The sequence below is a fragment of the Pristis pectinata genome, chromosome 3 (genome assembly GCF_009764475.1).
Source record: "Pristis pectinata isolate sPriPec2 chromosome 3, sPriPec2.1.pri, whole genome shotgun sequence".
Classification (NCBI taxonomy): Eukaryota; Metazoa; Chordata; class Chondrichthyes; order Rhinopristiformes; family Pristidae; genus Pristis; species Pristis pectinata.
This window is the reverse complement of record NC_067407.1, coordinates 65,401,601-65,417,282: the sequence shown is the minus strand read 5'-3', so window position 1 is coordinate 65,417,282 and position 15,682 is coordinate 65,401,601. Positions and strand designations below refer to the sequence as shown.

Sequence of the window (15,682 nt, the reverse complement as noted above, 5' to 3'; positions counted from 1 at the left end):
AAGACAGAGTCCAAGGAGGGGAGGCTGGTGTCCGTAATGCACTGGGCTGTGTCCACAACTCTCTGCAGTTTCTTGCGGTCCTGGGCAGAGCAGTTACTGTACCAAGCCATGATACATCCAGATAGGATGCTTTCTATGGTGCTTCTGTAAAAGTTGGTGAGAGTCAAAGGGGACAAACCAAATTTCTTTAGCCTCCTGCGGAAGTAGGTGAGCTTTCTTGGCCGTGGCTTCTACGTGATTTGACCAGGACAGGCTGTTGGTGATGTTCACTCCCAGGAACTTGAAGTTAGGGTTGTTTTCTTTGCAGTGACGGAGACTGAGGGGAGACCTGATAGAGGTTTATAAGACTATGAGAGGCATAAAAGAATAGCCAGCCATTATCTTTCTCCCCAGGGTCAAAATGTCTAATACAAGAGGGCATGCTTTTAAGGCGAGAGGGGGAAAGTTCAAAAGAGATGTGTGGGGCAAGTTTTTCTTTTACACACATAGAGTGGTGGGTGCCCAGAATGCACTACTAAGGGTGGTGGTGCAGGCAAGTACGATAGGGGTGTTTAAGAGGCTCTTAGACAGGCACATGAATATGCAGAGAATGGAGGGATATGGACCATGTGCAGGCAGAAGGGATTAGGTGTTATTAGCTTAATTAGTTTGGCACAACATCGTAGGCTGAAGGGCCTGTTCCTGTGCTGTAACTGTTCTATGTTCTAAAACCGTCCCATTTCAAATCCTACATACACCAAACATCATTATTTCAGCCAAACCCATTTCAATGATAAAAGAATGAAGCACTTATGGGGTCTGAAGTGGCAGAGAAGATACTTGATGAAGGGTCATTGACTTGAAACATTAACTCTGTTTTTCCTTCCACAGATGCTGCCTGATCTGCTGAGTGTTTCCAGCATTTTCTGTTTCCATTTCAGAGTTCCAGCATTGGCAGTTTTTCGATTTTCATGAAGCATTTCTGGGATTGCACAGAACTTTAAATCAGGAAAAGAGCGACTGGGCTGAACTGTTCTGTGCCAGTGTTTATGCACCACAGGAGCTGCCTACTATGTGTCCCCATCTCCCCCAGCCATCGCATCCCATTCCTGCCTCCCACAGTCACTTAACTTAATTCCTCTGAAACACATCCGCACTGTTTCCTCACTCCTCCACACATCCGCACTGTTTCCTCACTCCTCCACACATCCGCACTCTTTCCTCACTCCTCCACACATCCGCACTCTTTCCTCACTCCTCCACACATCCGAGAGCTTTTAGACTGTGCTACTTGCTGGATAAAGGACAAGTTGTCTATTGCACAAATCCCAGTTCCACCTTTCCCAGTCATTTTTTTTCTGTCCTACGTAGAGAATAACTGTTCAATGAATGAAATGTTTCAACGTTAATGCTCTCTAAAGCCTGCAGTGAGCCTTCTGCAAGGAGTGATTTTATCTTGCTATATAAATCCGATGGTGTGCGTAGTGAGGACTGTCCTGTCTGTGCTGATCACAGACAGTTATCTACATCAGGTAAATAGAGCAGACCAGCTAACATGTCCATGTACAGGGTAAATAGAGCAGACCAGCTAACATGTCCATGTACAGGGTAAATAGAGCAGACCAGCTAACACGTCCATGTACAGGGTAAATAGAGCAGACCAGCTAACACGTCCATGTACAGGGTAAATAGAGTAGACCAGCTAACACGTCCATGTACAGGGTAAATAGAGCAGACCAGCTAACACGTCCATGTACAGGGTAAATAGAGCAGACCAGCTAACACGTCCATGTACAGGGTAAATAGAGCAGACCAGCTAACACGTCCATGTACAGGGTAAATAGAGCAGACCAACTAACACGTCCATGTACAGGGTGGCACAATGGTGCAGAGGGTAGAGCCACTGCCTCACAGCTCCAGTGACCCAGGTTCAATCCTGACCTCCGGTGCTGTCTGTGTGGAGTTTGCACGTTCTCCCTTGTGACCAGGAGGGTTTCTCCCGGCTGCTCCAGTTTGCTCCCACAGACGTGCGGGTTAGTAGGTTAAATGGCCATTGTAAATTGGCCCCTCTGTCGCTAACTGGCAAAAAGATTCAAAGGTGAGTTCGGGCACGTGTGATAGAAAGTAAGTTGCAGGGATGCAGGGATATAAGGAGAGGGGGAAAAAGAGACTGATGGTATTGCTGTGTTAAGGAGCTGGCATGGTCCTGATGGGCCAAATGGTCTAAGTAAGTTACCTGTCTCAGGATGCCCTCAAAGCACTTTACAACCAGTGAGGTGTTTTTAAATGCAATCATTTAGAGCCCTGTCACATGCAAATCCTTTTCCTGAGGGTGGGGTGAGGGTGGGGAGGAGAGAGGGGAAGGGATTCAATCTCTCCATCCTGGGAAGACATCAATCCCCCGTCCCAAGCTCCCTCCACTTTCCCTCCACCTGCCAAAGGTCTGAAACTAGTTTGTACCCAGCCTGAAATCAAATCAGTTAAGGTCCATTTGCCAATCAGAGTTGTGGTCCTAGTGTTTATTGGCTGTTTGTGAAAAGGCAGCAATTATCAGCCATTTGTATCAGCGCAGCTCACGGCACTGAACCTGTCACTGGGCCTTCAGGTAGTAGGAACATGGGGCAAAAAAACGAGCTGCTGTAGGAACTCAGCGGGTCAGGCAGCATCTATGGAGGGAAGTGGACAGTCGACATTTCAGGTTGCAACCCTTCACCTGGACTGAAAGATAGAGGGGAGATAGCCAGTATAAAGAGGTGGGGCAAGAGCTGGCAGGTGATGGGTGGATCCGGGTGAGGAGGGGTGATGGGCGGATGGGGGGGGGAGGGTGGGAATAGCGACAGAGGCTGGGAGGTGGGAGGTGGAGGTGACAGAGGGCTGCAGATGGTGGAATCTGATAGGAGGGGAAGATGGAGCATGGAATCATGGGAGGGAGGTGGGGAGGGCAGATGGGAACAGTGGGGGGGGGGGGGACCCAGTGGGAGGAATGTGTGGGTGAGGGGCAGATGGAGAGGGTGGGGGAGGGGAAAGAAACAGGGTGACGGGGGCCGGGGATTCCACTTAAGAAAGAAGGGTGTGAGTGAGAGTGCCTGGGTAGATCAGAAGGAGAAAGGGACAGACTGGGAGCAGGTTAACTGAATGCAACGTTCATGCTGTTGGGTTGTGGACTACCCAGGTGTAATATGAAGTGCTGTTGCTCTAGTTTATGTTTAGCCTTACCCTGGTAGTGGAGGAGGCCGAGGACAGAGAGGGCGGTGTGGGAATGGAGAGGGGAATTGAAATGGCTGGCAACTGAAAGCTCCAGGTGAGACCCTGCAATATTTTTAGCCGCTGCATCCATTAGGCAACAGCATGCAATTCTCCAAGTTTAATGACCTATTCCAAGCTGCAGTGCTGAACCGCTCAGGCAGAGAGCTGCCTTCAGGAATGTGCCGAACTCTGGGCACCACACCTCATGAAGAACTGTGCAAACACAGCAGATGCCAGCCGGAGCTAAAAGGGTTAAACTATGAGGGCAGACAGGACAAGCCAGGCTCACGTTGCCCAGGATGATCAACAGGCCGGCTGATTGAGGAGCTTTAAACAACTGAAGGATCTGATACACAAGAAAAAGAGAAACTAGTGCCATTGGTGAGGAAGTCCATACAAGATGTCTTCTATACAATTAGAGACAGGCCGCTTCCGATCAATTTCAGTAAGCCCTTCTTCACACAAAGGATAATGGACACTTGAAACATTCACCAACTACACTCTGACATGGGGGTCACCCTAAGGCTTCATTGGTGACACTGATACATGCTGGGTGGCTGGGACAAGGACTGAGGGACGTTGGTGGCATCGAGGCTCACAGATCAGCCGTGGTCTAACTGAATTGAGCAATGGGCTCAAAGGACTGAGTGGCCTGACCTTTGACAAACCTTACGTGCTGAACAGTTCGACAGATTATGGTGGTGATGTGTTTAAACTTAGAGTCACATGGCATGGAAACAGGCCGTTCAGCCCACTAAGTCTGCACCAACCATCAACAATCCATTCACACTAATCCCGTTTTATTCTCCCCACATTCTCATCAACTTCCACCACTTAACCACACTCTAGGGGCAATTTACAGTGGCCAATTAAACTACCAACCCGAACATCTTTGGGATGTAGGAGGAAACCGGAGTACCTGGGGGAAACCCATTTGCTCACAGGGAGGACGTGCAAACTCCGCACAGATAGCACCCGACGTCAGGATTGAACCTGGGTCCCCAGAGCTGAGAGGCAGTGGCTCTATCTGCTGCACCACTGTGCCACCCTTGATCCAATCACTTTCTTGAGATAACCCCTGAACTGGTAACCCTTTGACCTGGTCGAGGTTTTACCTGGGGACTGCTGAGTGGTCCGTAGCCAATGGTCGGAGTAGATGGTAAGGACACCGAGGGAGATCCGATTGATGACGTGATGACGGGGTATGGAGAGCCTAGTCCGTTGACCGGAGAGGCCAAGTTTCCCATGGGGGAGGTGAGAGAACGCGAAGCATTTATCGAGGATCCGATCATTGACTGGTGGCCAACCACTGAGTTCACTGTTGAGTGTGGGGATGGTGAGCTCATTGACGTGGAGTTCACTTGTATTGCCGAATCTGCAGGGAGAAGAAAACTCATTGGTAATTAGTTTATTATTGTCACATGTACTGAGGTACAGTGAAAAACTTTGATTTGCAAGCCATCCATAAAGATTTCTTTATTAGTCACGTGTACATCGAAGGACACAGTGACATGCATCTTTGCATAGAGTGTTCTGGGGGCAGTGTCACCACGCAAGTGTCACCACGCTTCCGGCGCCAACATAGCACGCCCACAACTTCCTTACCCGCACGTCTTTGGAATTTTGGAGGAAACCGGAGCACCCAGAGGAAACCCATGCAGTCATGGGGAGAACGTACAAACTCCTTACAGACAGCCGCGGGAATTGAACCCGGGTCACTGGCGCTGTAATAGCGTTATGCTAACCGCCACACTACCGTGCCTGCCATCACTTCATCACATCAGTACATCGAGGTAATACAAAGGGAAAACAATAACAGAATACAGAATAAAGTGTTACAGTTACAGAGAAAGAGCAGTGCAGGCTGACAATAAGGTGCAAGGCCATAATGAGGTAGATTGTGAGGTCAAGAGTCCATCTTATTGTACTAGGGGACTGTTGAATAGTCTTATAACAGAAGGATAGAAGCTGTCCTTGAGCCTGGTGGTACGTGTTTTCAAGCTTTTGTACCTTCTGCCTGATGGAAAGGGGGAGATGAGAAAATGAATGAGGTGGGAGGGGTCTTTGATTACATCGACTGCCATGATTGAATGGCGGAGCAGACTCGATGGGCCAAATGGCTTAATTCTGCTCCTATATCTTATGGTCTTTCCTGAGGCAGCAGGAAGTGTAGACAAAGTCCATGGAGTGGAGGCCGGTTTGCATGATGGACTGGGCTGTGTTTACAACTCTGCAATTTCTTGTGGTCTTGGGCAGAGCAATTGCCTTACCAATCTGTGATGCATCCGGAATGCATTGTTAGCAGAGTGAGGTAAGGGGTGTGGTGTCGTTAATGCCACCAACCTACCCCTTCATGTTTTTACTCTGCCCCCACACTCTGGGGCAGACGGATTAATATCAGCACAGCACGCATTTTTCACACACAAGTTTTGAGAGGTCCTCTAGCAGCAGGGGACGTCACTATCCAGTCCTGTCCAGTCCACCCCTTGCCTTCTGCTGCCCCGTCCCTGCCCATTCACTTCCTGTCGAGGTCACTAGCTTGATGGTCAACCAGTTGGCCATTACGTACTTCCTAGCCCAAAGGCACTCAGAGCTCCCATAGTGAGTGGGGTGGGAGTGGAATACTGACCACAGCTGTGATACATTACAAGGTCCCCCTCCTCTCACAGAAACCATGTCCTTCTGTGACCACCTCTCATTAACTTGCCCTCCTCCCCTGCTTTGTTAGTGACGGTGGTCAGACCCACACTGGTTGTTCCTCACCTTGTGTCAAACATCAAGTTTTGGATTGGAAGGTGCACGTGGACACTAGAAGGTGCACAAGGCAGACTAGACTGCTATTATCACCCAGTGTGTGATGGGTGGAGAACCTTACTCCTCTGCAGCTTAACAGAGAGGTAGTCAAGAGACTGGTTTCCCTTGGAAGGAGAGTCGACAACCAGGCCCATGGTCTCGGGATAAGCTCATTCCTTGGATGGAGGTCAGGAGGAATTTCCTCACTGGAATGGCTGTGAGGCTGCTCGAGCATTCCAATCCCCACCATCCCTCAACAACCTCCCCTCCTCTGGCCTCCCATTAGCTTGACCCCTCTTTCTCCTTCAGCCTCGGCCATTCTGCTGCAGTTTTGCCCCCCCCCCTTCCCCATAGGTGACTGCTGGAGCCCGGCATCACCCCCTGAATACCAAGGGTGCAGTGTCAAGGCTCAACTTGGAGAGCAGAGCCCTCAGTCCAACCGACACAGCACAGAAGGAGGGATGTACATGTAACAGGACACATCTGCTTAAAAGGAACTTGGACGTACATGGATAGGAAAGGCTTAGAGGGATATGGGCCAAATGTGGGCAATTGGAACTAGCTTGGATGGGCATCTTGGTTGGCTTGGGCAAGGTGGGCTGAAGGGCCCATTTCTGTGGTGTATAACTCTATGACCTGCTCTCAGGTGGGCTCCCAAAGGTTACAGAGAGCCCTTTGGTGCATTAACTAATGTTTATTCCTCAACAAATATCACTAAAACATCTGCACAACAATCACAGCCCTCCCTAGATGACAACAATGACCAGCCTTCCAACAGTCGAGTGGCTGTAAAGCATTTCAGGACAACTCAAGCCATGAGATGCACTGCATAAATGCAAGTTCATTCCGTGTTCTGCAAAGGTGGGAGTTAAACTCAAGTTCAGCAAAGCACACATCCTCCACCAGCCCACCACCGCTGCACCGCACTGCCCTCCAACGATAAAGGTTCGTGGCGAGACGCTGGAAAGTGTGGTCCGCTTCCCATATCTCAGGAGCCGCCTCTCGGCAAAGGCATATATCGGTGACGAAAGTCACTGCTCCTCTCGAGTGTACCCGCATGGCCAGAAGTTCTGGCTCATGGCCTCCTGAGCAGCGGTGATCCCTGTTGCCATGAATGCTTTGAGACCTGGGCAGGTGTCTGCAGCCACTCAAGCAATGGAGCTCTGCAGAAACCTCCAGCTCCACTGGAAGGATAAATAAACCAACATCAGTGTCCATCCCCAGGCCAACATACCCAGCATTGAGTCCTTGGTTACACTCAACCACATTTGGCACACCTTGTCACACACACGTCTGACATCAGACTCACAAAACATACACTCTATTCTGAGCTCGTCACGATAAGAGATCACCAGAAGGCAGTAAAGGATTCAAGGAGACACAAGAGAGACTTCAGCTGCTGGAATTCTGGAGCAACACACAAAGGCACTAGAGGAACTCAGCGGGTCATTTTCTGATTGATAAAGATGAAGGGTCTCAACTTGAAATGTCAACTGTCCATTTCGCTCCATAGATCCTGCCTGACCTGCTGAGTTCCTCCAGCGCCTTTGTGTGTTGCTGCAAAGGATTCAAGGATGTGCTCAAAGCTTCCATGAAGAAATGCAGCAAAGTCAGTCGAGTGTATTGTCACGTGCGCAAGTACATGTATGTACAGGTTCAATGAAAAACTTGCTTGCAGCAGCATCACAGGTACATAGCATTAGAGAAACAACAATCACAAGAAAAACATAATTTATACATGAAAGAACAATGTCCTGAGGCACTCTAACACACAGACAGAGCAGACTTAAAAGCTCCTCCGACAGTGCAGGAGTCTCTCTGCATCTGGAGTGCAGTTTCACATCAAGAGAGGGTAGGTGGGCTCTAGACTCCACCCCTCCCAATGCCACAGCACATCTGGCCACTCTTGTGGGCTTGCCAAGATTTCATACCACTTTCTTTTAAAAGTTTTGCTGTCTTGTAGCCACAAAGTAATAATCTTTCAGGGGTTATGGTGGTGATGCTTTGAGTCTTGCTGGTGGAACCTTCTCACCCAGCACTGACGTGACCCTCACTATTGGGACCAACCCCTCTATCTCTCCATCAGAGACTGGACCCCACCTTCCCCAGTCTGTACCTAGTGCCAGAATCACTCCACCCACCCCCCACCCGCAGAGGCTTATCTCTTTGCCCAGAACCACCCCCTCCTCTATACAAGAGGATATGCTTGGCTTGGTTTGACTCACTATGTCTTTGGTACAGACTTGGGCAGCGATCCTACCCTCATCTTCCTCAGTCAGCCCCTGGAACCAGATCCTAGCTGATCTGGTTAGAATCTCAACTCTGCCTTCCCATCCAGCCTTGGTAGCCCTTCACATCTTTTCTCCAAGCATCTATCTCCCTCTGCTTGAAAAATATCCACCCTGTCAAGACCCCTCAGGATTTAAATGTTTCAATCCTGAACTCCAGCGGATACAAGTCTGTCCAATATTTCCTGCTAGTGTCAGTCCAATAAACTTCCTCTGAACTGCGTCCAACATTTCAGCATCCTTCCTTAAATAAGGGGACTATAACTATACACAGCACTCCAGATATGCTATCATCTATGCCCTATATAAGTGAGGTATAATATCTGTACTTTTGTATTCAGTTCCCCAAGCAATAAAAAATGACAATCTAAGCTTTCCTAACTACTTTCTGCATCTTTTGTGAATCATGTACGAGGACATCCAGATCCTTCTGCATCTCAGAGCTCGGCACTCCCACATTAGTATAAAATTCCATTATATTTTAATTGTCAAAATGGATAATTTTCCATGTTCTATATTATATTTCACTTGCCCACTCATCTAACCTATTTGTATCTCTTTGCAGCCTCATTTTGCTTTCCTACCTGTTTTCGTATCGTCAGCAGATTTAAGAACTTTACCTTCAGCGTCTTCATCCAAGTGTTTTACAGGCTACTACAGGGTTCCGCCCCTGAGAACTGTCTGTAACCTGAACTGTTCTTAAGTCAGAAATGAACAGGCACAGTGTATGGGAGAGGATTGCAGAAACAGCTGTGACGGGAGAGCGAGCAGGCACGGGAAGAGTGGCTGCCAGCTGGCCTCACTGACTCAGTGAGTGAGTGAGTGAGTCTGCTCAGCGCTCCCAGCTCTGACCGGCTCCACCCAGCCCCTGACTGTTGCCACTTGGGGTGTGGGAGGGGGAGAGAAGGCACACAGAAATGCCCTGTTCCCACCTGGCAGAAGATGCCTGTAGCCCTGCAGCAGCCGGAAAATCCATCCCATCAATCTCCCAAACACTCATTCATATGTACGGGGTGTTCATTAAGTCGGATGTTCGTAACCCAGGGAGGACCTATATATAGATAGTAAAACTGTTGAGGCCCCTTTGGTACACCATTTGTTACCTCTTTCCAACCAGAAAAAGATACTACAATCTGATTTTAGTTATCCAGCCAATCTTCTACCCACTCCATTACATCACCTCCTATACTATGAGATTTTAGTTTCTTGAATAACCTTTGATGCGGCATCTTATCAAATGCATTTTGGAAATCTTAGTACATTCACCAGTTCCCCTTTATTCACAGCACAGTACTTCTTCAAATTGGTGCTGGAGTGGGAGAAATATTAGTATTCAGAAATATTAGTATTCTATTTTGGTTTTACAATCTGATTAAAACCACAGTTAACTCGCAATTAGTATTTTTCCCAACTGAGTGATTATTCACAACTACTTTTTAAAAATTTCTTTAACAGCCCCAATTATAACGTGATAATGTTAATAATACTTACATAATGTTGTAATGTTATAGTGTTAACAATGAACACAATTACTGATGAAACTTTTTTTGTGCAGATAGGAGTTAATAAACTGGCCAAAGTTCTGCACTTTCTTGTCCAAAGTTTTTGCATTATTCCCAAGGCACAGCCAGGGTTGGAAGCATTCCTCAGGGGTTTGAAAGCTCTTGCATAGAAACTGAGCTCAAAAAAGGTCAACAGGAAGAACAAAGGTGACCATGGATTGAATTTCCCATCTATTTTCACAGGGCTCCGGAGCTCCCACCTATATCCCTCCCGTTTTTGTACATCTACAGTTCTACTCCTCCAATTTCATCAACATACATCACCTTCTCATGGCAGTTTCCCATTCAATCACTTGAGATGATATACTTGTTCTTTTACCTCTTCCCTTCCCACCATCTGTGCCTTGTCATAATTACCACATTCAGTGAGTTGACAGTGCTGAATGTAGGCTTTTTCGGACTGAAGCATTTGCAAGAAGGGTCTTCAACCAGAAACATCAAGTCTGTTTCCCTCTCCGCAGATGCTGCCTAACCTGCTGGGTTTCTCCAGTGTATTCTGGTTTCGTTACCTCACAGATTGTTACAGTGAGACCACAACCTTTCACTTAAGGTTTAACACTGTTTCTCCACATACTATCCTAAAAACAACTCCAGGGAAACTGCAAGCCACTTCAGACTGGTGACAAGGATCAGGCCAGAGGTCAAGTTATTGTTAATTGGTCTCAGACCTCTGGTCAGTGGTGAGGGGGAAAGGTTAGGAAACAAGGGTTTTAATTAAAATAAAAATAGAAGAAGTGTTGCCACTACTGATCCCACTAAGCTGACAGGAAGTTCACATACTGGTCCAGTAAGCTCAGAATCAGACTGCTCCAAGTGGCTTCATAGCCCAGTAGCAAGACTGGTGGCAAACTGTATCCCAAGAAAGCGTGCCTCAGCATGATGTCTGTGCTTTCGGATAGGAGGGAACAGGGGAAGACAGAAATTATAATTCTAAAACAGGTACATTTCTGAAAGGGAGTGCAAGACAGAATGAGCATCTGTATAAATCCTCAAAAGTGGTGGGACATGGTGAGGGAGGGGTTTAATCTGGGCTTTATACATAGAAGCAGCAAGATTATGTTGAATTTTTATAATTCTTATATAAACAGTAATTGTGCACAGTTTTGGTCGTGCTGTCATAGGAAAGACACAATTAAACTTGAAAAAGTGCAGAGAAGATTTACGAGGATGCTGCCAGGACTTGAGGGCCTGAGTTGTAGGGAGAGGTTGGGCAGGCTAGGGCTTTATTCCTTGGAGCGTAGGACACTGAGGGGTGACCTTATAGTGGTGTATAAAATCATAAGGGGCATTAATAGGGTAAATGCATACAGTTTTTTTTTCCCAGGGAAGGGGAACTAAAAACAGGAGGGCATAGGTTTAAGGTGAGAGGTGAAAAATTTAAAAGGGACCTGAAGGGCAATTTCTTCACGCAGAGGGTGGTGCGTATATGGAACGAGCTGCCGGAGAAAGTGGCCGAGGTGGGTACAATAACGATAGTTAAAAGACATTTTGATAAGTACGTGGACAGGATGGGGTTAGAGGGATCTGGGCCAAACGGGTGCAAATGCGACTAGCTTGGCGGGCACCTTGGTCAGCATGGATGAATTGGGCTAAATGGCCTGTTTCCATGCTGTATTACTCTATGACTCCAAATCCCTGGCCCTGTATCTAAACCTAGAAGGAGGTAAATGTCTGAGAGAGAGTGCAGGTACTGTTCCTGGCAGGTGGGATTTCAGATGGGGATCATTTTTGGAGAAGATTGAGAGAACATTTGATGGAGGTGGGCAAGATCACGGCAGGTTTCAGTAGAGTGAATGGAGACAAACTATTCCCACGAGCCAAGGAATCAAGGACCAGAGGGCAGAGAGTGAGGCGATTGGGAAAGATCCAGAGGGAATGAGAGAAAAAAGTTTTTTTTCTTGAACACAGTGATTAGTTATCATGGAGAATTCACTGCCTGAACCTGTGCTTGATGCAGATCCAACTGTGGCTTTCAAAAGGAATTGGATAGTTAGTTGAAAGCAAAGCATTTGCAGCTCTCTGGACACAGAGCCGGGGATGGGAGTGACTGAATTGCTCTACAAGATGCTGGCACGCATTCAATGGGTTGAATGGCCTCCTTCTGTGTCTTAGAAAGGATTAGATAAGCTTGTAAAGATTAGGTAGGTTTGGATCTGACCCAGAGTGGTAATAAAGGAGGACCGCTGGCCTCTGGAGATCTGGCACAAGCTGTGAGTCAGCAACTTCAGGGGAGCTGCAGGCAGCGTGCTTGGTGGTGTGGGCTTCGGGTGGGGAAGTTCTCAGGGTGGGCACGTCTGCAGAGAGAGCTCAGTCGCTGTTCCCATCAAGGTTAATGATCATGTTCAGTGGATGTAACCACTCTGTCAGCTTCGATGAAGGCGGGGAGACGTGGGTCTTCCACTAATGCTACTTGGCACACGTCAACTTCCTTTAACCTTTCATTACTGCTCAATGACCTCCAACTGTCCTTCCTGCTCAGCGTCAAGGCATTCATTTGGTGGAGTGAATGTACGCACAGGAAGCTGATTAGTACCAGCCATTGACACACACTGAGCTAGGCACCTTCATAATGACCAGCATTCCCAGCTGCAATAGATGGGGGGAACTGGCCATATAGAGAGCTTTGAGTCTGGTGGACCCATTGAACATAGAATAGTACAGCACACAAACGGGCCCTTTGGCCCATGATGATGTTACCAAGCTAATCCCTTCTACCTGCACATGGTCCATATCCCTCCATTCTCGGCACATTCATGCGCCTATGAACCTCTTAAATGCCTCCATCACCACCCGTCAGCACATTCCAGGCACCCACCACTCAGTGTAAAAAAAAACTTACCCCGCACATCTCCTTTGAACTTTCCCCCTCTCTCCTTAAATGCATGCCTTCTAGTTGTAGCCCTCTATAACCAGGAATTACTGCAAGGGTTAATGGGAATGGTTGTACAGGAAATCTGAAAGGCAAAAGCTGGGTAAGGACTGCGAGTGGGAGCGACCAGGAGCCAAAGATTGGAAGGGGCGGAATGGTCGAGAGACCGAGTGGTTGGGAGACACACAGGGGTTGAAGAGGTCAGAGGGTCACATGAGATTGGCTAATAAATCAAAAGAGGAGTTCTTTGGCCTGGTGTCCCTGTAGAGAGTGCTGGAGTGGTGCCTTTAAGGGGAAGCTGTGCAAGGGTCTGAGAGGAAAGGATCATCTGAAGGGAGTGTGCTTGACAGACGAGTGATGTGACGTGGCAACACATAAGATGTTGGAAAAACTTAGTGGGACAGGCAGCATCTATGGAGGGAACTGGACAGCCGACGTTTCAGGCCGAGACCCTTCAGCTGGACTAAAAGTGTGGAGGGGAGACAGCCAGTATAACGAGGTGAGGGGAAGGGGTGGGTCAAGCGCTGGCAGGTGATGGGTGGATCCAAGTGAGGAGGGGTGATAGGCAGATGGGGGAGGGGAGAGTGGGAAGAGCGAAAGAGGTGGAGGTGACAAATGGCTACAGTTGATGCAATCTGATAGGAGAGGATGGTGGGGAGGGCAGGTGGGAACAGAGAGGGGGAGGGGACCAGTGGAAGAAGTGTTTGGGCTCATGCACTGCTCAGCATACGTGGCTTGTTTCTTACTTTACATAGCTTCCCCTTAAAGGCACCCATTCTCTTCTATCCTGGCACTCTGTGGGAGCCAGCTCCTATTTCTCAGCACCTTGTGGACTTGAAGGCCAAACCTGCAGGAAGCCATTCTAACACTGCGATAGGAAGATACTTCACCTTAATTCCTCTTCGAGTTTCAAACCTTTGGGAAGGCGCTAGATCAAACGTTACTCACACAACTGGCAAACTGCACTGCACTAGCTTGAGAAATTCACGGTCAGTAAAATGCCAGAACAATTCATTTTATTTTGAAATGGCGGTTACAATACAGCCTTGCTTTCCTTATCAGGTTATTACCAGGGTTATGTCAGCAACATTTATGGTGCTCAGATAGTGAACACTGCTTTCTACTCCACCCTCATTCCAGAGGCAAACCTAGCACCTAGAGTGTAATCTTTGGCTCCTGGCAGTGGTTCCTCCTGACAGGTTTGTCTACAACCTGTATTGCACTTAAAGTGCTCCATGTTAGGACATAGAACAGTACCGCACAGGAACAGGCGCTTCGGCCCACAAAGTTGTGCCGAACTAGTTAAGCTAATGACACTTAATCCCTTCTGCCTGGACATGATCTATATCCCTCCATTCTTCATATGCCTATCTAAGAGCCTCTTAAACACCTCCATTGTATCTGCCTCCACCACCACCCCTGGCAGTGCATTCCAGGCACCCACCACTCACTGTGTAAAAAAAACTTGGCCCATACATCTCCATTGAACTTACCTCTTCCCACCTTAAATGCATGCCCTCTAGTATTAGACATTTCGACCCTGGGAAAAAGATACCGGCTGTCTACTTTATCTATGCCTCTCATAATTTTGTAAACTTCTATCAGGTCTTGACTCAGTATCTGCTGCTCCAGAGAAAATAACCCAAGTTTGTCCAACCTCTCCTTCTACCTCATACCCTATAATCCAGGCAGCATCCTAGTGAACCTCTTCTGCGCCCTCTCCAAAGCCTCCACATCCTTCCTATAAGTGGGGCAACCAGGACTGAATGCAGATGCAGATTTTTATAAAGCTGCAACATAATTTCCTGGCTCCTGAATTCAGTGCCTTGACTAACAAAGGCAAGCATGCCATATGCCTTTTTTACCACCTTATGGACTTGTGTGGCCACTTTCAGAGAGCAATGGACTTGCTGTCGTATGGAGGTTCTGTCATTCAAAGTCAGCTCCCACCTGCTAAAACCCTGAACTGTTGTTGAAGGAGCTGCAGGGCTATTTTCCCTGTTATTTTGGCCAATACTTATCCATCATCGGTTCAGATCAGGCTGCTGTTGTGGGATCTTTGTGTGCATTTCTAACATCACTGAGTGAAGTGCTTCGGGACTTGCAGGCTGCAGTGATGCAAGTGTTCCCATTGCTGGACATCAGGGGGAGGTGGTGAGCCTGCAGCTGGCCTTTGACCACAGCTGGACCTCTGGCACTGGCTGTGCTGGAAATTGGAGCCAAGCCCTGTCGGAGCTGGGAATCACGGAGAGGGAACTGGACAGGGTCTCAATGAAAAACGGCAGTGAGCCACTGACAAGGACCACGGTTATTACAGCCAGCAGCAGCCTCCAGAATCCCCACCCACCCCATCAATCACACACTGCCCTCAGCTCCCAGCATCATCCATCACTGCTTTTACTGATGGCTTAAAGGCACCGGGGCAGCTATTCCAGCTCCCCTCCTGCATTGCAGGGCATAGTACAGATCCCATTGATCAGACGGCTTATTGGATTTTGTCACATCAATTGCAATTCACATTCCTCTTGGTACCTGCACCACCCCCAAATACACCCAGCCCTCCCAATGCTGACTCTCCCTAGTCCCCTCACAGTGTTCCCTCTCCCTGGGGCTCAGTCCCTCCCCCCTCTGGAAGGAAACATTCCCTCACCGTCTCTACTGTTTACATGCTGTCACTGGACAAAGGTTGGGAAGCACTCAGTACTACCTTGGCCCAGGGTGGAGACGGGGGCAAGGGATCTGGAATGGGCAATAGTGGTGTCCTGAACAGAATTCTCTCCTCACTGAATCCTCCTGGGGCAGGGCTGGGCTGGATTAGATGCAGACTAAAGCTCCAAATAGCATGATCCACGGGCACAACCTCAAAATAAAGGGACATCCCTTTAGAACAGAGATAAGGAGGAATTTCTTCAGCCAGAGGGTGGTGACTCTGTGGTATTCATTGC

General features: G+C 48.2%; 1 protein-coding gene across 3 annotated transcripts in view; it reads right to left on the bottom strand.

Annotated features, from left to right (window-relative positions):
• Positions 1-15,682, bottom strand: part of LOC127567923 (retinoic acid receptor RXR-gamma-A-like) — a 183,679-nt gene that overhangs the window by 52,809 nt on the left and 115,188 nt on the right. For all 3 annotated transcript variants that reach the window (XM_052011132.1, XM_052011135.1, XM_052011134.1), the window contains exon 2: positions 4,341-4,600. In XM_052011132.1, coding sequence (XP_051867092.1) covers positions 4,341-4,600 — 260 coding nt within the window. The remainder of the gene's footprint in view (positions 1-4,340; positions 4,601-15,682) is intronic.